The 24,357-nt window shown below is 44.7% G+C and overlaps 2 protein-coding genes across 2 annotated transcripts in view; both read right to left on the bottom strand.

The window, feature by feature from the left end:
- Positions 1-1,735: 1,735 nt before the first annotated feature.
- LOC133381874 (HLA class II histocompatibility antigen, DP alpha 1 chain-like) lies at positions 1,736-8,406 on the bottom strand. The gene is made up of 3 exons (XM_061621440.1): positions 6,659-8,406; positions 3,402-3,643; positions 1,736-2,842 (listed from the first exon to the last, which is right to left on the bottom strand). The coding sequence occupies exons 1-3, from the start codon at positions 6,750-6,752 to the stop codon at positions 2,648-2,650; spliced, it is 531 nt and encodes a 176-aa protein (XP_061477424.1). The 5' UTR covers positions 6,753-8,406; the 3' UTR covers positions 1,736-2,647.
- Positions 8,407-8,664: 258 nt separating this feature from the next.
- The window catches only part of LOC133381806 (zinc finger protein 345-like), a 44,226-nt gene continuing 28,533 nt past the window's right edge, over positions 8,665-24,357 (bottom strand). Inside the window, exons 5-6 of the mRNA XM_061621278.1 lie at positions 23,493-23,573; positions 8,665-12,091 (exon numbers count right to left, since the gene is read on the bottom strand). Coding sequence (XP_061477262.1) covers positions 10,014-12,091; positions 23,493-23,573 — 2,159 coding nt within the window. The 3' untranslated portion in view covers positions 8,665-10,013. The remainder of the gene's footprint in view (positions 12,092-23,492; positions 23,574-24,357) is intronic.

The following is a 24,357-nucleotide window of genomic DNA, read 5'->3' as shown; positions in this document are numbered from 1 at the left end:
CTCCAAGCTTCCCTATGAGTATCTGTAGATCATCCCCCCAAAGTCTTTTAGTCGCACACGGGGACCCCATTTGGGGTTCTAGCATTATTTTATAGTTTTGTAACGCTATCCTCTTCCCACTAAGACCACTGTCCATTATTACTCGTTCAAATTGGGTGATTTAAGTAAATGTATATACTCAGGTTAAACAAATATCAGAACGTAAGTACATGAGAGCCCTGCTAGAACAGGCCAGTGGCCCTTCTAGTGCAGCATCCTGGTCTCACAGAGGCCACCAGAGGCCTCAATGGGAAGCCCACAAGCAGGACCGGAAGGCTAGACCACTCTCCCCTTCTGCAGTTTCCAACAACTGGTATTGGGAAGCATACTGCCTTGCCTATAGAGGCAGAACAGAGCCATTATGGCTAGTAGCCACTGATAGCCTTATTCTCCATGAAGTTTGTCTCATTCTCTTTATTTAATTAGTATTTGTTAAATCTATATCTCACCCTTCTTCTCAAAGAGAGCCCAGGGCAGCAAAAAAATTATAAAACACTAAAAACCTCTTGAAAATTGTTGCTACGTGCCTTGAAGGCGACTACAACTTATAGCCACCCTATGAATCAGCGACCTCCAAGAGCATCTGCCGTGAACCACCCTGTTCAGAACTTGTAAGTTCAGGTCTGTGGCTTCCTTGATGGAATCAATCCATCTCTTGTTTGGCCTTCCTCTTTTGTCTTAATATTGTTGCTTCCTCCCTGCTAAAACAAGATGAGCACAGCACATGCCTTGTTTCTTTTATTTGGGCTGATTGCAGGTGTTGCCACCAATCACCATATGCTCACAGGCAACAAAAGGTTTTGCTTTTGCAAAACTGAAGACTTGTGATTGTCATAGAACATCCCAGGCTGCTTCAGGCTAGGAGGGGCATTTCTCCAGGGAAGAGGGAGTCCAAAACTTCTTCAGAACTGGGTCATCCAGACGTTCCATGTTCAGGGGCCCTCTTGATCGACCTGGTCTTCTGCAGGGCCCTCCTGGGCACTTCTACTGAGTGGACATTTGGCCGTCCGGATGTTGTTGAACTAAAACTCCCATCAGCCCCAGGAAGTATGGCCAACGGCCAGGGAGGAGGAGGATTGGAGTTGTAGTTCAGCAACGCTTGGGGCTTCCCCCACCTGCTTCTAATCAGTTAGTACCCATGTGGCATTTCCTATTTCCAGTTGCCCCTCCCACTCTGAGGTCTGGTCTCTCTCTAACACCCACCCCCAGCCCCCACTTAATGCCATGATATGGCCCTCCCCCATCTCACCACTTTGGAGGGAGGCCATCTCAGTGTCAATCTTGTTCCCTCACCGCTACGCAGCCCCTTGCAAGTCTGTGTCCTTTGCAAAGAGTTTCCTCTCCTTTTGTTCTCCTGAAGTTGAAAGAGGATATTGAACAGCACCAGACCCAGGAACAATCCCTGGGAAGCCACACTTGATGCATGATACGGACACATGACATGCACCTTGCTGGCACCCATTGACCCGCTCCCCTGCCTCAGTTTTATACCCATCCTCTCTCAGCCTTACCCTGACTGATTCAAATTGTCCCAAATGTTCTTGCTTTGTCATGTGTGATATGAGTCCAGCCTGGAAACCTCCGTTTGGTTCAGGAACTTGCATGGTTTGCAAGGCAGGCTTCCTCCCTGAACGGTTTGCCTTTATAATGTGCAATATGTATTCAGAGCTTCACAGAAGATTAAAACCACTGAAGACACATCCTCAAAATCTGAATTTTATTCATTGTTTTTGGAAACATGGCGCATGTCTATGAACAACAGAGTTTGGATTGTGCAGATGCCACCTGGAATATTTTGCAGGAGAAAAGAGAGCCTTCTCTTCAGACAGACATTTCTGTACCTGGATGAATATGATATTGGGGCCTGTAGACAGCGATGGATCAAGCACCTGAGGTCACTGCAGTGTAGCTCACAGAACTGAGCAAACCTCTCTCCAAAAACTGGAGATGGGGGTGATTGTGGTGTGGATGAATTGCCACACTTTGTTGCAAATGTGGCTGTTGGCACAGGGTCTCCTTGTGCCCTGCAGATGCCCTCAATGCAAGGCAAGAAGCCCCCTCCCCTCCAACTCTCCAGAATATGACATACCCGCCTCTGACAGGGCCAGGAGGAGACCTGCACCCCTGGGCATCAGATGGGGAGAGCCCATGACTGGGGAGTGTTAGCACCCCAAGTCCAAGCCAAGGAATCTGCCCTGGACACTGTGCAGCCTCATCACCCGAGCAGAGGGTCTCGCTTGCATCGTCCTGCAGATGGAAAGAGCGGGAATTAACCCTCCTAGGTCAGGGTTCTCACAGGGGTGTGCATTCTGTACCTGATATTGCATAGACAAGATAGCATCCTAAAACGTTTAATCTTTGGTTGTAGAAACTAATACATTTCTGCTCTAATAAATGTGGCATGAGGCTTTAAAAAGTGGAAGTGCCCACTAAAATCTGAGACGTTGCAGGGGGGGTTGTGAATGGGAACAGTACAATGCCCCTCAGAGGCCCTCATCCTGTCCTATGGCAAGCAGAAACCATCTTTTTAAAAGTATGGCATATCTGAGTTCTTTGGCTGATGCTGAAATACACCAGCGTGGAGTTCCCCAGATGCACTGATGCCACATCAGCCTTCGACTCTCTGTTGCTCTTTTGATGCCAGTGGGGTGCTTTGGGGAGGGCAGAGCAGGCCAGGTGAGCACATGGGCAAGCAAGTAGCAGGTCCTTCCAGCTGACTGAAGAAACAAAGTCTTGGGAGATGCATTTCAGGGCACTGCAGAGAAACCGTCAGGAAAGGGCTACCTGTCTCCTTCTTGGTTATCTGGAAGGGAACGAGAGGGGCTGGTTAGCTGGGAGCCATTTCCTCCTTTGGGTGCCCCTCTGCAGTCTTGCTCTAGTGGGATCAGGTGTCTGGTGTAGCATGTGGCACCCAGAGAATAGAATATGTCTCTCTCTTTTTTTAAAAAACAATGTTTAAGATAAGTTTCTAGACCTTGTGGCTGCAGAGATCCCTTTTCTCCTCCAGTTTTTATGGCTAACATTCCCCACCCTGTCTTTCTAGTGGATAGACATCCCTCCACCACTGACTATCTCTGTATAAAATCTCCCTTTTCAGTCACATGGCACGTCTGAAAAAGCAAAATTCTTTGAAGCAGAAAAAGGTGTGTAAAAAAAGTAAAGTCTCCTTCCTCCCCCTACAGCTGGCAAAAACAGAGTAAATTGTGCAAAAGAGGAAACATGTTGAAGTTGCTCAGATCTTTAGAATGTATTTCTTATGAGTTCAGAATCTAGATTTCTGATTTTCAAAGCAGGGAGAAGGTCAGATCTAGCTTACGCCAGATCTTCTCCGTCCTCCTCTCGGGGAGGCCCCAGTGCTCTACCTGGCAGACGTAGAAGTCCCCCTGCTCCAGGACAAAGGTGAGGTAGGAGAACTTGTGGAAGGTGTTGTCCAAGCTGGGGTAGAACTCCGTCTCCTCCATGCCCTGCGAGACCACCTCATTGTTCTTCAGCCAGGTGATGTTCAGCACCGGGGGAGAGAACCGGTCCACGGAGCAGATGAGGATGTTGGGGTCCCCCAGTTCCACCGGATTTCTAGGGCACACCACTGTTGATGAAGGAGCGACTGTGGAAGAAGATGGATAGTGGACATCAGTGAGCCTGGAACTGTTTTCAAGGTGGCGGGGCTCTAGACTAGTGGGCAGGTCATGTCATGATGACCTACTTTCAGGTCCATTTTTACATCTGCTTATTTAATGGGTTAAATAAATAATAAATCTGTCATATTCTAGCACTGTCACAATGATAAATACACTTGAAGATCTTTTGTAAAACATTATAACTTTTCCATTTCTTACTTTAAAATAAAGATGTATGAAATGAAAAATGAAATGGACTGCCTTCAAGTTGATTCCGACTTATGGTGATGCTACAAATAGGGTTTTCCTGGCAAGCGGTGTTCAGAGGGGGTTCACCATTGCCTCCCTCTCAGGCTGAGAGGCAGTGACTGGCCCAAGGTCACCCAGGGAGCTTCATGGCTGGGTGGGGATTCGAAAGCTGGTCTTATTTTATTTTATCTTAAAATTAATTAAAAGTACAATAAATTAAAATAAATAAATAAATATATCAGAGAATACATTTTAAAGAACGATAAAATAAATGAAAACATCTTAAAATATGCAATAAATAAATAAAATAAAGATTTTAAAATAAATAGTATAGTTGTGTTTCTTGTATTCTGTTATTTATTATATTTAATAACAACTCTGTCCCCTTGACAGATATTCCCACTATTCTACTGTCATACGTAACTGGTGGCTTTGTACCATACATTCCAGTCCATCGTGGCTCCTGATCAGCCAAGCTGGCCAGGGACATCCCAGGATGTGACAACACGTTCCTTTAACTATCACCATGATGCAAGGCCAAGTTTGGTTCCCCTTAGAGTGACTGGAAGTTCTGTATGAAATTCCACTTATAAGTACACTGCTATAGAGAAAAGGTTACTTTTAAATCACCATATTGGTGAAAGCCACACAGTATAGACAGTGATTAGGGACCACAGTTAGGGAAAGGGTAATTCTGAGCCAGCCACTCTCCATCAAACACAGAGGGATGAAGAAAGGCAGACCACCCCAGAATACCTCTCACCTCGAGAACACAGTTACATCGATGAAGTAAAATTACACACATCATGCTATTCTAAAAATCAGTATCAAACCCAGATTTTATGTCCCTTCCACTTTGATTCTGTTATGAAGACTTGCCATATCTCTACAGCATTCCAAACCAGGAATCTCTAATAATCTGTTTTCCCAAGACCAAATAGTGAAAAATACATTAATGAAAAGATTATACACACAAAATACTCATTAAGGGTAGTCACTCACAGTGAGGTGAACGTGACCCTTGCCTGATAACCAGGTTTCACCCACAGGATTCTAGGATGTTATGATCCTCTGGATATATTTTCTTAATTTTATATATCTACATAAAAGCAAACGTATAAACTAAAAGGGTATGTGAATTCTCCATAATCTTAACTAAACCCCTCATTTTTACCATGGGAAGAGCTAATCAGCTCCCCCAGCACTAGTCACTTTCCTCACTTGCTCATCAACAATATGACATTAATCGTACGCACATACTTCCTTCGCTGTCATGATTTGGCCAGTGCAACTGAATTCCTTTTCTGTGATCGGAAAGCCTGTGGCCTTCTTTGTTTGATTCCTTAGCTCCTTGTGATCTTATTATATTTCATAAAGCTGTACCTTTCACATCAATGTTTATATGTGTGAATATATAAAAATCCATTTCCCCTCCTCACTCTCCAGGGCCCAAATTGCTTGGGACCAGGATGCTTGAGGGGTCCTCCATCAAGAGCAACTCCAGTTTGGGTTCCTTCTGGAATACAAACAAAAGACCCCGAACTGGAGTTGCTCTTGCCCCACTTCCAACAGGTTCAACAATCCATCCCTCTGCGCAAGGAGCTAGAGAGAGTGAGGGTCCCCCAGCCAGCTAGGCTTGCCTACTTTTACCTGTGCTGTTCTCTGCCTGACTTCCTTCCATGGCAAACTAATATGCTCAGGGAAGCTGACCCGTCCCTCCTTCGTCTTCTTCTTCGACTGTCTGAGAGAGAGGAGACGCCTTTGTCTCTGGTCTCTCTCTCCTGAGCCACGAGGGCAACTCCCACGTCTGGGCGTTGAGCCTCCAACTTAGTTAGAACTAGGTATGCCTTTCCTATCTACTACGTATTTCTAGAAATAAAGGAGCCTTTCTTGTTTTACTGAGTCTTAAGTCTCAGTGATCCATAAACCTTCTTTATACTTTTTACCTAAGAAGACTGTCTGTTGTTTATTTAACTAGTGTACATAAGATGAAGGTGGGCCTGGCTATTCTCAGTTCCGCTCCTGCGTCTACACTTTGCTAAGAAATAGGACTACAAACCGTTCCTATTCCACTGAAACCAAACAGATGGTGCCCGCGATGATGCCCAGAATGCCAACGGCCAAGCCCAGGGCACAGAGCACATTCTCCATCATCTCAGGGATGGGAGATGGCGCCTTGGAATCTGGGGGTGGGTGGCGGTACAAAGAGACAGGAGAGGGGGAAGGATGGGCTCTGTGCATCTCCCCACCACCTGATCCCCAGCTGAGGGGTGGTTGTCCCACCAATCCCAAAGTGCCATTCATTACTCAAGTTCCTGCCAAAGAAAGGCGTCCCAAAAGCTGCCCATAAGCAAATCCCATGTTATTTTTTAAAAAACAAAAAAATTACAAGTTTCTAAGCCTTCAGAAACACTAGGAAAATTCAAACGAGAGGCACTATCTACCTCCTGAAACCCCAGAAGGGGGCTGAGCACCTTACCGTGCCCCACAGCTGGCAGGAAAAGTGCAAGGGTCCTTAATTTCCATAAATTACTCTGATTTTTTAAATTTTTTTTTACATCCAGAGAGAAGCCCAAAGAGGCTCCTGTGCGCTTACGCCAGATCTTCTCCGTGCTCCCCTTGGGGAGGCCCCAGTGCTCCACTTGGCAGACGTAGAAGCCCCCTTCCCTTACCTTCCCTAAGGGAAGGTAGGAGAAATAAGAAAAGGTACTTTATTTATAGAAATACATAGTAGATAGGAAAGCCATACCTACTTTGTTTCACTTGCATCAGGTACCGAATCAGTCGGTAGAGGTTCAGAAGGTAGGCCTCTGGGTTCAGCTCCAACTTTCTTGCGCTGTGACACATGTCCAATTGTGTGCACCTTGATGGCAGAACGGGCCATCAGAGTCACTAGATATGGACTTTGCCACCAAGAGTGGGATGACCAGGCTCCGTGAGGGGCTCTGAAAAGGCCTCTTTGACCTATGAATGCAATGTTCTAACAGCATCCATTAATACATAGCAGTACTTCAACAAGGCTCCATCCGCTAACTTTAACGTGGAAGGATGAGAGAGAAAAGGTGGTGAAAAGGGCATGCACGTGGGCCATGCCTCAAAATCTCTTCTGGAGACAATCCATGCTCACAGTTAGCAGTGTTGGGAGTGTGGCAAGAGCCACTGATGAGTTGTTCTTGCTGATGTTAATATAAGGGAGAGAGCGTGAGGGTCCTCCAGCTGGCTAGGCTTGGCTACCTTCACCTGTGCTGTGCTCTGACTTGTCTTCCTTCCGTTGCAGACTGATTTGTCTCAGGGAAGCTTATCTGCCCCTCCTCCTTCCTCCCTCTCTTCTCCAACTATCTGGAAGAGCAGAGACGTTCCTCTCTCCCTCCTGAGCCACGAGGGCAACTCCCACGTCTGGGCGTTGCGCCTCCAACTTGGTTAGTTAGAAGTAGGTATGCCTTTCCTATCTACTATGTATTTCTAAAAATAAAGTAGCTTTTCTTATTTTACTAAGTCTGAAGTCCCAGTGATCTAAATGCAGGGTAAAAGCCATCTCGTTGTCCTGAGGCGCAACCTATACTCTGGACAAGAGGCTACTGTAAGGACAGAATATGGAGAAACTGATTGACTTGAAGGCACATAACAACAACAACTGCTTCTTGTTATGTAAAATAACTTTGTATCTAAATAATAAAGCAGAGTTTAACAGCGGTCTGAAATGCTTGTCTCTCTCTCTCTTTTACCTTTTATGATTGGCAACTATTTCACTAATAATTAATTTCCCAGCATCAAACAGTTTAAAATATCAATCATGGGTTACATGCTCATTTGCTTCCGAACAATATACCCATTAATTAAAGTTAATCACACACACAGTCCTGTTTGCTTCATTTCATGAGTTGAGAAGTTCAAGCTGAACTTGCTTCTCTATGAGACTAGATTTTAGGGTCTCATAGGACTGGGCCTTTTTGCTTAGTTCCTTGTGATTTTATTATATTTCATAAACATATGCCTTCTAATCTCTATGTTTATATGTGTGGATATATAAAATTCTCCATTATAACCACACGCAGAATATCACTTTCTGCCAACATGATCATGATTTTCATGCTTCCTGTAACTATTCTATTGATAACATGATCCATTCTTCTGCCTTTGCCAATTCTGCTGGTCATCAGGTATGGGATTGGAAATACCTGAATGATTGGGGAGTCTGTTTTCGGAACAGAACTAGCAACCCTCATGATCCAGGTGGTGGTGTTCCTTGGCAGGAAATGGCTGGTCCCTACTACCAAAGGTTCCATAAGTTCAACCATCGAAAACATAGTCTTTCCCCCTTCAACAAAGGCCCATGGGAAGCTCTAGTAGGACATGATTGGGTCTGTGGAAATAAAGCCTATGAAGTATTGCCAAAATATTGGATTGGCTCCTGCTATGTTGCCTGGCTTATACCAGCTGTCAGAATCACTCAGGTACCCCCCAGGTGGTAGAATCAGGAACAAGAGAGCCTCACCAATCAGAGAAAAAAGAGAGAAATCAAACCCTGCTCACCAATCTGCACAATGGAACATAGAAAACCGCAGGCACTTAAAGATGGGCTGAGTAATAGAGTGGTCTTTCCTGCCCTTGGCTGGCACGGCCGCCATAGGTTCTGGAGTATTGAGACTTCAATCTGGTGGAAATTCTTGCAAATGAGATCAAAGAAGCTCTTCCTGTGGCCTCTAAGGCTATAAAGACCCCTCTGGCAACCCAAACCCAAGTAAGGAAAACGGTTCTCCAAAACAGGATGGAGGTGGACTATTTCCTCGCTACGGACTGAGGAACTTGTGCCATCCTTGGGAGCAAATGTTGTTCCTACATAAACAGTTCAGCTGGAGAGATTGAATCCCATGCCAACTCCATAATAGATCATGCTGAGCAAATAGCAGCAGTAGCTTATGTTGACCGGAGTAGCGATTTTGATTGGTGGGGATGGCTACCAAATCCAGGTGGATGGCTAGGAGGCCTAGGAAAAAATCTGCTAAAATATGTTATAATGGGATAATGTTTGCTTGTGCTCATATATGTAATAATCCAGTTGGTGTTATGTTGTATTAGATGCTGTGTGGCAAAGACTACTAAGTCCATCACAAAAACTGATGTTCGAATGATGCACATGGAGGTAACAATGACAGAGGATCTAGAGGAAGTAGATAAAGTAATACATGAAATGTCCTTAATTGAATATTGAATCTGGCAGCTAGAAACTGCCAGAGAGGGAGATATGATGGGGAAAAAGTGGACAACTGAGAGGCCATTTTGGCTTCTGCAGCCACCTTGGACTCAGCATCCATCTTGGGTGCTCACCCAACTCTGTAAAAGCAAAAATGTCTCTGTCTCTGCAAAGGAAAAACTGACAGGCCACAAAGATACAGGTGAAGGGAAGAGGAACAGTGTGTGGTTAAGCTAAGAGAAGAAGACTCCCCATAAAGATCCTGTTGGTAGCCCAGCTTCCCCGTATGGATACTCTGATGCAAAGAAAGAGTTGAACTCTGTTTAAAGCTTTTTCCACAATCAAAGCATTTATACATCTCTTCCCTTGTACAGATCCTTTGATGTGCCTAAAGATAGCCATTCTGACGAAAGGTCTTTCAACACTCCAAGCATGTAAAATGTTTGTTGCCTGTATGCATTCTGTGATGCAAAGTAAGGTGGCCACTCTGACTGAACATAAGAACATAAGAACATAAGAAGAGCCTGCTGGATCAGGCCAGTGGCCCATCTAGTCCAGCATCCTGTTCTCACAGTGGCCAACCAGGTGCCTGGGGGAAGCCCGCAAGCAGGACCCAAGTGCAAGAACACTCTCCCCTCCTGAGGCTTCCGGCAACTGGTTTTCAGAAGCATGCTGCCTCTGACTAGGGTGGCACAGCACAGCCATCATGGCTAGTAGCCATTGATAGCCCTGTCCTCCATGAATTGGTCTAATCTTCTTTTAAAGCCATCCAAGTTGGTGGCCATTACTGCATCTTGTGGGAGCAAATTCCATAGTTTAACTATGTGCTGAGTAAAGAAGTACTTCCTTTTGTCTGTCCTGAATCTTCCAACATTCAGCTTCTTTGACTGAAGCTCTTTCCACAATCCAAGCATTTATAAGGTTTGTCCCGTGTGAGTTCTTTGATGTGAAGTACGGTGGCTACTCCGACTGAAGCTCTTTCCACACTCTAAACATTTATAAGGTTTGTCCCCTGTATGAGTTCTGTGATGCAAAGTAAGGGTGCTACTCCGACTGAAGCTCTTTCCACACTCTAAGCATTTATAAGGTTTGTCCCCTGTATGAGTTCTTTGATGCGAAGTAAGGTTGCTTCTCCACCTGAAGCTCTTTCCACACTGCAAGCATTTGTAAGGTTTTTCCCCTGTGTGAGTGCTTTGATGCACCAGAAGGGTGCTACTGTCACTGAAGCTCTTTCCACACTCCAAGCATTTATAAGGTTTTTCCCCTGTATGAGTTCTGTGGTGTGAAGTAAGATGGCTACTCCACCTGAAGCTCTTTCCACACTCCAAGCATGCATAAGGTTTGTCCCCTGTGTGAACTCTTTGATGCACCGTAAGGGAGCATCTCTCAATGAAGCTTTTTCCACACTCGAAGCATTTATAAGGTTTGTCCCCCATGTGAGTTCTTTGATGTGAAGTAAGGTGGCTACTCTGACTGAAGCTCTTTCCACACTCCAAGCATGCATAAGGTTTGTCCCCTGTGTGAGTTCTTTGATGCGAAGTAAGGTGGCCACTCTGACTGAAGCTCTTTCCACACTCCATGCATTTATAAGGTTTGTCTCCTGTGTGAGTTCTTTGATGTGAAGTAAGGTGGCTACTCCACCTGAAGCTCTTTCCACACTCCAAGCATTTATAAGGTTTTTCCCCTGTGTGAGTACTTTCATGTTTAGTAAGGGTGCTCCTGTCACTGAAGCTTTTCCCACAATCGAAGCATTTATAAGGTTTGTCCCCTGTATGAGTTCTTTGATGTGAAGTAAGGTGGCTACTCCACCTGAAGCTCTTTCCACACTCCAAGCATGCATAAGGTTTGTCCCCGGTGTGAACTCTTTGATGCACCGTAAGGGAGCATCTCTCACTGAAGCTTTTTCCACACTCCAAGCATTTATAAGGTTTTTCCCCTGTGTGAGTTCTTTGATGTTTAGTAAGGGTGCTCCTGTCACTGAAGCTTTTCCCACAATCAAAGCATTTATAAGGTTTGTCCCCTGTGTGAGTTCTTTGATGCGAAGTAAGGTTGCTTCTCCACCTGAAGGTCTTTCCACACTGCAAGCATTTATAAGGTTTGTCCCCTGTGTGAGTTCTGTGGTGTGAAGTAAGGTGGCTACTCCACCTGAAGCTCTTTCCACACTGCAAGCATTTATAAGGTTTGTCCCCCGTGTGAGTTCTTTGATGTGAAGTAAGGTGGCTACTCTGACTGAAGCTCTTTCCACACTCCAAGCATGCATAAGGTTTGTCCCCTGTATGAGTTCTTTGATGCGAATTAAGGTGGCTACTGTCACTGAAGCTCTTTCCACACTCCATGCATTTATAAGGTTTGTCTCCTGTGTGAGTTCTTTGATGTGAGGTAAGGTTGCTACTGTCACCGAAGCTTTTTCCACACTCAAAGCATTTATAAGGTTTGTCCCCTGTGTGAGTTCTTTGATGTGAAGTAAGGTGGCCAGTGCACCTGAAGCTCTTTCCACACTCCAAGCATTTATAAGGTATGTCCCCTGTATGAGTTCTTTGATGCGAAGTAAGGTGGCTACTGTCACTGAAGCTCTTTCCACACTCCATGCATTTATAAGGTTTATCTCCTGTATGAGTTCTTTGATGTGAGGTAAGGTTGCTACTGTCACTGAAGCTTTTTCCACACTCAAAACATTTATAAGGTTTCTCTCCAGTGTGAGTTCTTTGATGATGAGTAAAGGTGCTACTGCACCTGAAGCTCTTTCCACACATGAAGCATTTATAGGGTTTATGCCCTGTGTGAGTTCTTTGATGCACTGTAAGGGCGTTTCTCCACCTGAAGCTCTTTCCACACTCCAAGCATTGATAAGGTTTGTCGCCGGTGTGAGTTTGTCTCTCCTCTTGTCTCTTTGCTCCATCTTGACTCCTCAGTTTCTGCCCCTGCAGCTGCTCATCTTTTTCCAGTGATACTTCAGATGTTTCTCCCTCAGCCTTGACACCCCAGATGTATCCTGAGGGAATGAAAAGAAAAGGAGATAAAATGCTGTGGAGAAATCCTGTGAATATATCATGATTTGTGCTATGAAAACATATCTCTTGGAGCTCTGTTGATATCATGTTTGACTGTCAAAGGTCGAGGCCTTGTATGGAGTTATTTTAGCAGTGCTTGGTAACAGGTTGTGAGAAGAGATGTAGAGAGAGACAATTTTAACAAAAATCTGTGCTCTTGTTCCTCCACGTAAGGTGGACAGTCCAGTACTTATGCACAGCTAGAATGTCCAAACCTAGGATGGATCCTATCTGAGAGGAACTGTTGAGTGTTGTTGCAGAATCATTCCCCGAGGTTGAAAGGGGTTAACAATGTAAGGCCACACAGCTGCAGCATATCAGTTGGCTGGGCATAAAGCCCAGAAGCACTGAACAGTTTGTGTGGGGGGTAATAGGAGATAAGCTGTGTTCGTTGGTGTGTTGGATAAAGGTATTTGTTATTTGCAAACAACTCTGGACTGTGATTCTTTTGCTGAAGGGCGTGGTACTCCGCACTGTGTCCTGTGCAACAAGGGCAGCTGGCCAGTTGGTTCAGGGCATTAGAGCGCAACAAGGGTTATGGGCCCAGCTTACTACAAGCTCTGAAGCTCCACAGGTTCCAGAGGAAGCAAGAACCAAAGGAACAAGGTCTGCGTTACCTACAGCTGAACAGAGGCGAAATGGCAACGTCTGGAAGCTCGTCAATACCCTTGGAGAGACTGAACAACTCCAACTACGCTTATTGGCGAGTAAAGGCAGAGATGCTTCTCGTGAAAGAGGGTGTGTGGAAAACCGTGTCTGAAGACAGTCCCTCAAGACCCCCACCAGAGTGGATAAGAGCAGAGGAAAAGGCAAGAGCTTTGCTCATATTATCTTTAGAAGACTCTCAGTTAATTAATGTGAGAGGACTAACTACTGCAAAAGATGTTTGGGAAGCCCTTAGACGTGCAAACACAAGGGATACAGCAGGCAGCAGAGTTTTACTCGCGAGGAGGCTGTATCAAGCTCGTTATAAAGAGGGCGAGGCAATGCAAACACTCCTACAGAAAATGCTGAGGTTATTTGCAGAGTTAGAGGACTTAGATGTGCACCACACGCCACAACAAAAGATGTACATAATTCTTTCAACTTTGAATGAGTCATGGGATGCAGTCATAAGTGCGATTGAAACCTTACCCGACCGAGAGCTGGATGTAAATTACTTGACTACAAAGCTGCTACAAGAGGCTGAGCGGAGACAAGAGAGAAGCAAGCAAGGCAGCAAAGAAAAGAAGGAACAGACTGAAGAAGGTAGCAGGGCGTATGGGCAGAGACGGTGTTACAAGTGTGGTTCCCCTTCCCACCTACGCAGACAAGAAAAGCAGAAAGAGTTCTGAACCATTTGCAGTGCATGTCGTGAGTGGAAGAAAGACGCAAGAAGAAAACAGCACGTTGTGGGTCCTTGATTCAGGATCAACAGCCTTTCTCTCAAAAGACGCTGAACTGTTTCAAAAACTTACCCCTGCAAAACAGCAGAACGTTTTCCTAGCAGATGGAAGCAGCAGGAAAATTAAAGGGATAGGGGCAGTGTATTTTGCTTGTCTGAATACTTTAGTTACAAATGTACTGTATGTGCCAAGTTTGGAACGAAATATTATGTCAGTAATGAGATTGAATGACATGGGGTACAATGTATGTTTCAATAGCAGAGAGTGTGAAATCAGAAAGGAAAATATATGTGTAAAGGGAAAGGTGCACAACGCATTATTCATGATTGAAAACAAGGAAGTGAAAAAGGTTAATGTAATTGAAAACAAATACCCATATGAGCAATGTATTCACAATTACCATAGCAGGTTTGGGCATGTAAGTTTTGGAGCATTGGTTAAAACACAAAAACACAGTGCAGACTTGCAATTTAAAAGCTGCCCTGCATATATAAGCTGTGAAATCTGTAATGAATGGAAAGCCACAGCTGCTCCAATAAACAAGGAAAGGAGAAGTAACACCCAAAGACCATTTCAATTGATGCATATGGATTTAGCAAGACCATTTAAACAAACAAAGGAACAAGCCAAATTTTACTTTGTCCTGGTGGACGACTTTACAAGGTTCTCATTTGTTTATTTGTTAAAGAACAAAGCTGAGGCTGCTGAAACGCTTAAACACCATATAGCATGGGTGGAGGCAAAGTATAAAACACGGATAGCAGGAATTAGATCAGACAGAGGAGGAGAGTTTCTGTCTGAGCAACTGCAGAGGTTTTTCTTTGCGAAAAGAATTAAGTATGAAATCACAGCACCTCAGCAGAACAGAGTAGCTGTAAGAAAGAGTGAGTATTTGCAGAATACGGTTACCAAATTCTTCCAAGCTACACAGGAAGTGGATTGGACTGTGAAAGACCAACCCAAATGGTGTTTGCATTTTGACCAATTTGTAGGGCAGTCCAATATCTCAGAGAGGAGTTCAGGTCTCCAGCTCCCCTGCTGCATTCACTATAGCTGCCCAATTTCCCTGCTTTTGAAAGTTTGACAGAAATAGCTGTGCGCTATAGGTACGTTCTTAAACCACAAGGTTTTTTTTGCCAATTAGTGAATTTCCCTGCTTTTTAATCTGGGAGGTAATTAACGGGATCCTGTGCAAGTTTGCTGAGAATGGATTGATCATTTGCATGCTTATTGAGTTCAGTGGGATTTACTCCCCTGCAATTATGCTTAGGATAGGTGAAACTGACCACAGGGGATGGGGAAGCGAGGGGGAGGAGGGAGGGGAAGAAAGGCAGAGGGGAGGACTGGGATGGGAGCAGGCAGGAGGGGGAGGGGAGAAGGACAGATGTGATCATTTGCATATTTATTGAGTTCAGTGCGATTTACTCCCATGCAATCATGCTTAGGGTAGGTAAAACTGACCGGGGGGAGGGATGGGGGGCTGAAGTGGGCAGGGGAGGAGGAAGAAGGAAGAGGGGAGGGGAGGAGGAAGGGAGAGGAAAGGGAAGGAGGGGAAAGGCAGGTCTGATCATTTGCATGATTATTGAGTTCAATCGGATTTACTCCTATGCAATCATGATTAGGATAGATAAAACTGACCATTGGGGAGGAGGAGGGGAAAGAGAAGGAGCATATTGGGGGGGGGCAAAGGAAGGGGGAGTGGAGGGCAGGTTTGATCATTTGTATGCTTATGGAGTTCAATGGTATTCACTTCCGTGCAATCATATTAAGATAGGTAAAACTGACCATGGGGACGAGGAAGGGGATGGGGAGGGAGGGGCAAACGAAGGGGAGGGAAGGGGCAAGAGGGAGGGGATAGGAGGGAGAAGGGAGGGAGGGTTTGGTCATTTGCATACTTTTTGAGTTCAGTGGGATTTATTTCTGTACAATCATGTTTGAAAATGGAAATGTACTGTCTTCCAGTCAACTGGAGTTATGGCAACCCTTTGAATAGGGTTTTCATGGTAAATGGTATTCAGAGGTGGTTTTACAATTGCATTCCTCTGAGGCTGAGAAGCAGTGACTGGCCCAAGGTCACCCAGTGAGCTTCATAGCTGTGTGGGGATTCAAACCCTGGTCTCCCAGGTCATAGTCCAACACTGACCTGGGGGATGAGCAGGCAGGGGGTACGCGATTGGGTGGGTGGGTACCAGGCAGAAGGGAAGGCTAACCAAGAGGTCTCTTGTTGCAAGAACACCTGCACTTGGCTGACTTTCTCTTCTCCTAAAGATACAGGATCAGTCTCAGGCCCCGAACCTGGCAACCCTACCTCCCACCCAAATTTAAACCAAAGCTGTCCCTCGCCACATCCACACCAGGCCTCTATTACACTTGGGCAGTCATGGCTCCTCTCACAGAGTCCTGGGAATTGTAGCTAGTAAAGCGTGCTGAGAGTTGCTAGGAGACTGGAGCTCTGTCAGGGGATTGGAGTCTCCTCTCAGCACCCCTCACAAACTACATTTCCCAGGATCCTCTGGGGGAAGCCATGACTGTCTTACATGAAATCAAAGTCTGGAGTGGGTGTGGCCCCCTGATTAGCCAAGCCCAGCAGCTGTGAGTCTGGGTTTTAGAACTCTGACAGTTGGTTCTTACTGAGCATGCCCGACACTATCATAGGGCTCCAGCCAAAATTTATTAAATTAATTAAAAATCAGCCAGGCATTTTTTCAACTTTTCAACTGCACTAGATGAAGGTCAGAGTATGGGGCAAGGTCAGTATTAGGATTACAGGTACTCTGTGAACATGGCTGATTTTTCATGAAATTCAACATATTTTGAGAACTCTGAGAGAAAAAAGTCCAAAAGGGCTCTGGGTTTTTTTTCTCTCTCTTTAGCCTTTCAACTCTTGACTCTCTGACTGTTTTATGTATTACCATGAAAATGGGAAGTGCTGTTAAGCAAGCGTTTCTGAGTTCAGGACTATAAGATTTGTAAGGTTTTGTTTTGAAATGAGCTCATGGGAAGCATCAGAATGGCTTGGGGTGTAATTTCAATTTAACATTCTGGAAGGTGAAAAATCCACACTGGCTATAGTATACAGCCACTCTCGTGGCTGTATAATACAAGGAAGATGGAAGCAATACACTGAAGAACTGTATAAAAGAGATGCAAGGATGACAGATTCATTCACGGAGGAACCATTTGATGAAGAACCAGAAATTGTAGAACGTGAGGTAAAAGCTACTCTTAAAATACGTGGAAGAAACAATCACCAGGAACAGATGGCATACCAATAGAGTTGCTACAAGCTACTGAGATGGTATCTGTCCAAATGTTGAGAAAAATCTGTCAACAAATATGGAAAAGAAAACAATGGCCTACAGACTGGAAGCGTTCAATATATATACCAACTCCAAAGAAAGGGGATCTCAGGTAATACAGTAATTTTTGAATGATTACCATAATATCCCATGCAAGTAAAGTAATGCTCAAGATTCTACAACAAACACTACCGTATATGGAGCAAGAAATGAGAGATGTCCAAGCTGGATTAGACAGCGAAGAGGTACCACATGTATCGCAAACATACATTGGATAATGGAACAGAGCAAGGAATTTCAGAAGGAAATCACCCTGTGCTTTATAGATGATAGCAAAGCCTTTAACTGTGTAGATCATGAAAAACTATGGAATGCTTTAAAAGAAATGGGGGTGCCACAACATCTGACTGTCCTGATGTGCAACCTATACTTTGGACAAGAGGCTACTGCAAGGACAGAATATGGAGAGACCCATTGGTTCCCAATAGAAAAGGGTGTGAGACAGGGGTGTATTTTATGTCTGTCTGTCTGTCTTATGTTAGATCTATATCCCCCCCTTCCTCCCAACGTTAAAAACATTTTTTTTAAAAGTGTTAAAACATCTTTTAGAAAGGGTTAAAACATATTGTTAAAACAAATATTAAAAAGCATTTCTAACACAGACACAGACTGGGATAGGTCTCAACTGAAAAGGCTTGTTGGAAGAGGAAAGTCTTCAAAAGGCCACCTTAAAAAGGTGGCAGAGCAGCTTTTAAACTGACTGAGGGGGGAAACCCGACAGGAGCTGAGGAAGGTCCGGTTTGGAATAAACCTCCCCCCTGGGATAAAGACCAAAGAAATGATGAGATTTTAAAAGGGGTAGGCCTAGAAGTAGGCATTGTGAGAGCAGGGGCACAGGATATCAATTCAGAAGGGCAAAATTACCACAGGCCAAACCACAAGTGCCAAAGACACTTGAAGAGAGACACTGCTTACAAGTGCCTGTACGCTAATGCTAGGAACCTCTGACCAAGATGGGAGAACTGGAGTGCTTCGTCTTAGAGGAGAGCATTGATATAGTGAGCATAACGGAGACCTGGTGGAATGGAGAAAACCAGTGGGATACGGTTATCCCTGGATATAAACTATATCAGAAGGACAGGGAAGGACGTATTGGTGGCGGAGTCACTCTATACATGAGAGAAGGCATTGAATCCAGCAAGCTCGAAACCCCAAAGGAGGCAGACTCCTCCACAGAATCATTGTGGGTGGTGATACCATGCCCCAGGAGGGATTTAATACTGGGAACAATCTATCGTCCCCCTGATCAAAATGCTCAGGGAGACCTGGAGATGAGATATGAAATTGAGGAAGCATCCAAACTAGGAAATGTGGTAGTAATGGGTGACTTCAACTACCCAGACACAGAATGGCCGCATATGTGTTCCAGTCATGACAAAGAAGCAAAGTTTCTAGATAGTCTAAATGACTATTCCCTAGACCAGTTGGTCATGGAACCGACCAGAGGGACGGCAACCCTGGACTTAATCCTCAGTGGGGACTGGGACCTGGTGCGAGATGTAAGTGTTGTTGAACCGATTGGGAGCAGTGACCATAGTGCTATTAAATTAAACATACATGTAAATGGCCAATTGGAAAGAAAATCCAACATGGTCACATTTGACTTCAAAAGAGGAAACTTCACAAAAATGAGGGGATTGGTAAAAAGAAAGCTGAAAAACAAAGTCCAGAGGGTCACATCGCTCAAAAATGCTTGGAAGTTGTTTCAAAACACTATATTAGAAGCTCAACTGGAGTGCATACCGCAGATCAGAAAAGGTACCGCCAGGGCCAAGAAGATGCCAGCATGGTTAACGAGCAAAGTCAAGGAAGCTCTTAGAGGCAAAAAGTCTTCCTTCAAAAAATGGAAGTCTTGTCCAAATGAAGAAAATAAAAAAGAACACAAACTCTGGCAAAAGAAATGCAAGAAGGCAATAAGGGATGCTAAAAAAGAATTTGAGGAGCACATTGCTAAGAACATAAAAACCAACAACAAAAAATTCTATAAATACATTCAAAGCAGGAGACCATCTAGGGAGGCGATTGGACCCTTGGATGATAAGGGAGTCAAAGGTGTACTAAAGAACGATAAGGAGATTGCAGAGAAGCTAAATGAATTTTTGGCATCTGTCTTCACAGTGGAAGATCTAGGGCAGATCCCTGAACCTGAACTAACATTTGCAGGAAGGGATTCTGAGGAACTGAGACAAATAGTGGTAACGAGAAATTCTAGCCTTAATAGACAATATAAAAACTGACAAATCACCGGGCCTGGATGGCATCCACCTGAGAGTTCTCAAAGAACTCAAATGTGAAATTGCTGATCTGCTAACTAAAATATGTAACTTGTCCCTCAGGTCCTCCTCTGTGCCTGAGGACTGGAAAGTGGCAAATATAACACCAATCTTCAAAAAGGGATCCAGGGGGGATCCCGGAAATTACAGGCCAGTTAGCTTAACTTCTGTCCCTGGAAAACTGGTAGAAAGTATTATTAAAGCTCGATTAACTAAGCACATAGAAGAACAAGCCTTGCTGAAGCAGAGCCAGGATGGCTTCTGCAAGGGAAAGTCCTGTCTCAGTAACCTATTAGAATTCTTTGAGAGTGTCAACAAGCATATGGATAGAGGTGATCCAGTGGACATAGTGTACTTAGACTTTCAAAAAGCTTCCGACAAGGTACCTCACCAAAGACTTCTGAGGAAGCTGAGCAGTCATTGAATAAGAGACCTCTTGTGGATAAAGAATTGGTTAAGAAGCAGAAAGCAGAGAGTAGGGATAAATGGACAGTTCTCCCAATGGAGGACTGTAGAAAGTGGAGTCCCTCAAGGATCGGTATTGGGACCTGTACTTTTCAACTTGTTCATTAATGACCTAGAATTAGGAGTGAACAGTGAAGTGGTCAAGTTTGCTGATGATACTAAATTGTTCAGGGTCGTTAAAACAAAGAGAGATTGCAAAGAGCTCCAAAAAGACCTCTCCAAACTGAGTGAATGGGGAGAAAAATGGCAAATGCAATTCAATATAAACAAGTGTAAAATTATGCATATTGGAGCCAAAAATCTGAAATTCACATATACGCTCATGGGGTCTGAAGTGGCAGTGACCGACCAGGAGAGAGACCTCGGGGTTGTAGTGGACAGCACGATGAAAATGTCGACCCAGTGTGCGGCAGCTGTGAAAAAGGCAAATTCCATGCTAGCGATAATTAGGAATGGGATTGAAAATAAAACAGCTGACATCATAATGCCATGGTATAAATCTATGGTGCGGCTGCATTTGGAATACTGTGCACAGTTCTGGTCGCATCATCTCAAAAAGGATATTATAGAGTTGGAAAAGGTTCAGAAAAGGGCAACCAGAATGATCAAGAGGATGGAGCGACTCCCTTATGAGGAAAGGTTGCAGCATTTGGGGCCTTTTAGTTTAGAGAAAAGGCAGGTCAGAGGAGACATGATAGAAGTGTATAAAATGATGCATGGCGTTGAGAAAGTGGATAGAGAAAAGTTGTGCTCCCTCTCTCATAATACTAGAACTCATGGACATTCAAAGAAGCTGAATGCTGGAAGATTCAGGACAGACAAAAGGAAGTACTTCTTTACTCAGTGCATAGTTAAACTATGGAATTTGCTCCCACAAGACGAAGTAATGGCCACCAGCTTGGATGGCTTTAAAAGAAGATTAGACAAATTCATGGAGGACAGGGCTGTCAATGGCTACTGGCCATGATGGCTGTGCTCTGCCACCCTAGTCAGAGGCAGCATGCTTCTGAAACCCAGTTGCCGGAAGCCTCAGGAGGGGAGAATATTCTTGCACTCAGGTCCTGCTTGTGGGCTTCCCCCAGGCACCTGGTTGGCCACTGTGAGAACAGGATGCTGGACTAGATAGGCCACTAGCCTGATCCAGCAGGCTCTTCTTATGTTCTTATGGAAAGATAGCAGAGATGGGGCCTGCCTAATATCTAAGGGGAGGGAATTCCACAGGGTAGGTGCCGCCACACTAAATGTCCATTTCCTATATTGTGCAGAATGAACCTCCTGATAAGACGGTATCTGCAGGAGGCCCTCTCCTGCAGATGGCAGCGATTGACTGGCTATATAAGGGATAAGGCGGTCTCTCAAGTATCCTGGTCCCCAGCTGTATATGTACACCAAAACTAGAACCTTGAACTTGGTCCGGTAGCAAATGGACAGCCAGTGCAATTCTTTCAGCAGCGGGGTGACATGTTGAAGATACCCTGCCCCAGTGAACTGTCTCACCGCTGCATTTTGCACCAGCTGCAGCTTCCGTGCCAATCTCAAGGGCAGCCCCACATAGAGTGCATTACAGTAATCCAGCCTGGAAGTTACCAGTTCTAGGACAACAGTGGTCAGGCCATCCCGGTCCAGAAACAGCCACAGCTGTCTCACGAACCAAAGGTGGTAAAAGGCAGTCCTACGCACGGAGGTCACCTGGGCCTCTAGTGACAAAGATGGATCCAGGAGCACCCCCAGACTACAGACCCACTCTTTCAGAGGGAGTACAACCCCATCCAAAACAGGCAACTGACCAGTTATCCAAACTCGGGAACCACCAACCTACAGTGCCTCCATCTTGCTAGGATTTACTCAGTTTATTGGCCCTCATCCAGCCCACCACCGAGTCCAGGCAGCAGTCCAGGGCTTGCACGGCCTCTCCCAGTTCAAATGTTACAGAGAAATAGAGCTGGGTATCATCAGCATACTGCTGACACCTCACCCCAAATCTCCTGATGACTGCTCCCAAGGGCTTCATATAGATGTTAAACAGCATGGGGGCCAAGATGGTACCCTGCGGCACCCCACAGCACAACTGCCAGGGGGCTAAAAGAGAGTCACTCAATGCTATTCTCTGAGAGTGACCCTGGAGATAGGACTGAAACCACTGTAAAACAGTGCCTCCAATACCCATCTCACCAAGTCGGCCCAAAAGGATACCATGGTCAATGGTATGAAAAGCTGCTGAGAGATCAAGTAAGAATGACAGGGTCGCACTCCCCCTGTCCTTCTCCCGATAAACGTCATTCATAAGGGTGACCAAGGCCGATTCAGTCCCATAACCAGGCCTGAACCCAGACTGGGATGGGACAAGAGAATCTGTTTCATCTAAGAGTACTTGCAGTTGCTGCGCCACAACCCTCTCAATCACCGCCCCTAAAAAGGGGGTATTTGCACTGGCCAGTAGTTGTCATAAACCAATGGGTCCAGGGTGGGCTTTTTCAGGAGCAGTTAGATCACCGCCTCTTTCAGGGGGGCTGGAACGACTCCCTCCTGCAATGAGGCGTTGACCACACCCTGGATCCACTTGGTCAGATCCGTTTGGCAAACTTTAATAAGCCAAGAAAGGCAAGGGTCAAGAAGACACGTTGCTGACCACATCATCGCAAGCACCTTGTCTGTGTCCTCAGGCCGCATCAACCGAAACCGTTCCGAAGAAGTTGCAGCAGACGTTGCACTGGACACCTCATTGGGGACTACAGTTGATGTGGAGGGGGTATCAAGATTGCTATGGTGGAGAGCAACTTTACCCTCAGAGTGCGTAATTGGATGTGCCATAAAGGTGTGCTGTGTGGAGAAAGTGGATAATGCCCTCTGATTTAGTAGGGAACTTACACCTGGCGTGTAGGAAGAGGGAGGGAAGTAGCTCCCACCACTCTGCATCCTTTTCAGGATAAACATCACTCGCTAAACAGATTGTCTGCCGGGCTCCCCTAAAAAAAGGAGGGCAGGGCCACGTTTATGCTTTCCTAAATTAAATGGTGACCTTAAATCTAACAGAAAAGGAAACTGGGAGGGCTGGCAGAATGGTATTGAAAGAATAACCTCACTATTCAACTATCATTATCATAAAAAACACAGATTTTCCCACAATGCTGAAGTTGGTTATCATAAATGCATGTTGTTGTTGTTATGTGCCTCCAAGTCGACTATGACTTATGGCGAACATTTTGAACGAGAGCAAAGGGGTGAAGCCTTGCCAACAGCACGCAACTCGGGCCACGTGCTTTGAGCTCTGTGGAGCCAGTTCTGTGGAGTTCTCTTCCCTCTGAAGTGAAACAAGCCCAGACATTCTTACGCTTTCCAAGTTTGTTGAAAGGTTTTTGTCCCCCCCAACAAAGAATTCTTAATTACTGTTTTTATGATCCTTATTAGGTCTTATATTCTGTTTTTTTACACATATAACTGCTGGTTTATAATTCAGTTATATCTTTTTTATATATTTTTTTTATTTTTCCAGTGAAGTTTGGCTTTTATTGGAAATGGTAAGTTGTTCTGAGGAGAAAGCACCTCGAAAAGTGAGCTATAATTTTTTAATAAACCAATAAATATGCTGTAGAATGAGTCTTGGGTAAAAAAGAGTTCATATAAAAACCTGTGCAAAACCTGAGCTATTTTCCGAGGAGGGAATATTGTGAGATGTTGGATGAAGGGAAGGAAATTGTGCCCTGATGGGTCCATCTGTTCCGGATGATATTACACAGGAACGGGTGGGCGAGGGGAGCGAAGCTTCAGCTCCTCAAAGGGCTCCAACACACAGCTAAGCATGTGGGCTCCTGCTGGGAGGAAGGGCGGGATATAAATTAAATAATAAATAAGTAAATCTACCTGCTGAGGTCTCCTCCTCTTCTTTGGGTTCCTGCATCACCGGATCTTCTCCTTCTTCCCAACAGGAAATGAGGTCTGGTTCTTTAAAAAAAAGGAAATCAGGCAAGATTAGTTATTTTTGACCATAAAATATTTGGGTGTTCCAAATCAAATATGAATGCTCAAAACATTTTGAACGAGAGCAAAGGGGTGAAGCCTTGCCAACAGCACATGACTCGGGCCACATGCTTTGAGCTCTGTGGACCCAGTTCTGTGGACTAGATGGGCCACTGGCCTGATCCAGCAGGCTCTTCTTATGTTCTTATGAGTTCCCTTTGAAGCCCAGACGTTGTTATGCTTTCCAAGTTTGTTGAAAGCTTTTTGTCCCTCCCCCCAAAAAATCTTAATTACTGTTTTTATGATCCCTATGATTAGGTCTTATATTCTGTTTTTTATATATATATTATTTTTCCAGTGAAGTTTGGCTTTTATTGGAAACGAACGGTTGGAGGGAGGTGCCCAGAATGACAAAACAAAAAGATAAAAAGTCACAATATTATTCCGTTTATGCAATTAAAATGTGTAAAAAGCCCAACGCGTTTTGGCTAATCAAATCTAGCCTTCATCAGGGGCTGAAAGAGATGGATATACATTGAAATTACTTAACATGCTATTCAAAATTGTAACTTAGAGTTTTAGTTTCCTTTGGAAGGAAGCGTGTATATTAAATCCAACATTAAAAGCGATTACAATTATTAAGCGATTTTGAACTCTATCAGAGACCATTTAAGACATATTATTTTTCACTCTGCAAACCTATACGTAATTGAAACAGGATCCCTAAGGAATGAGAGTCAGCCATTACTCCACAACCACGAATTCCAGC

The sequence above is a fragment of the Rhineura floridana genome, chromosome 3 (assembly GCF_030035675.1).
Source record: "Rhineura floridana isolate rRhiFlo1 chromosome 3, rRhiFlo1.hap2, whole genome shotgun sequence".
Taxonomy (NCBI): Eukaryota; Metazoa; Chordata; class Lepidosauria; order Squamata; family Rhineuridae; genus Rhineura; species Rhineura floridana.
This window is presented reverse-complemented; position numbering and strand designations above follow the sequence as displayed.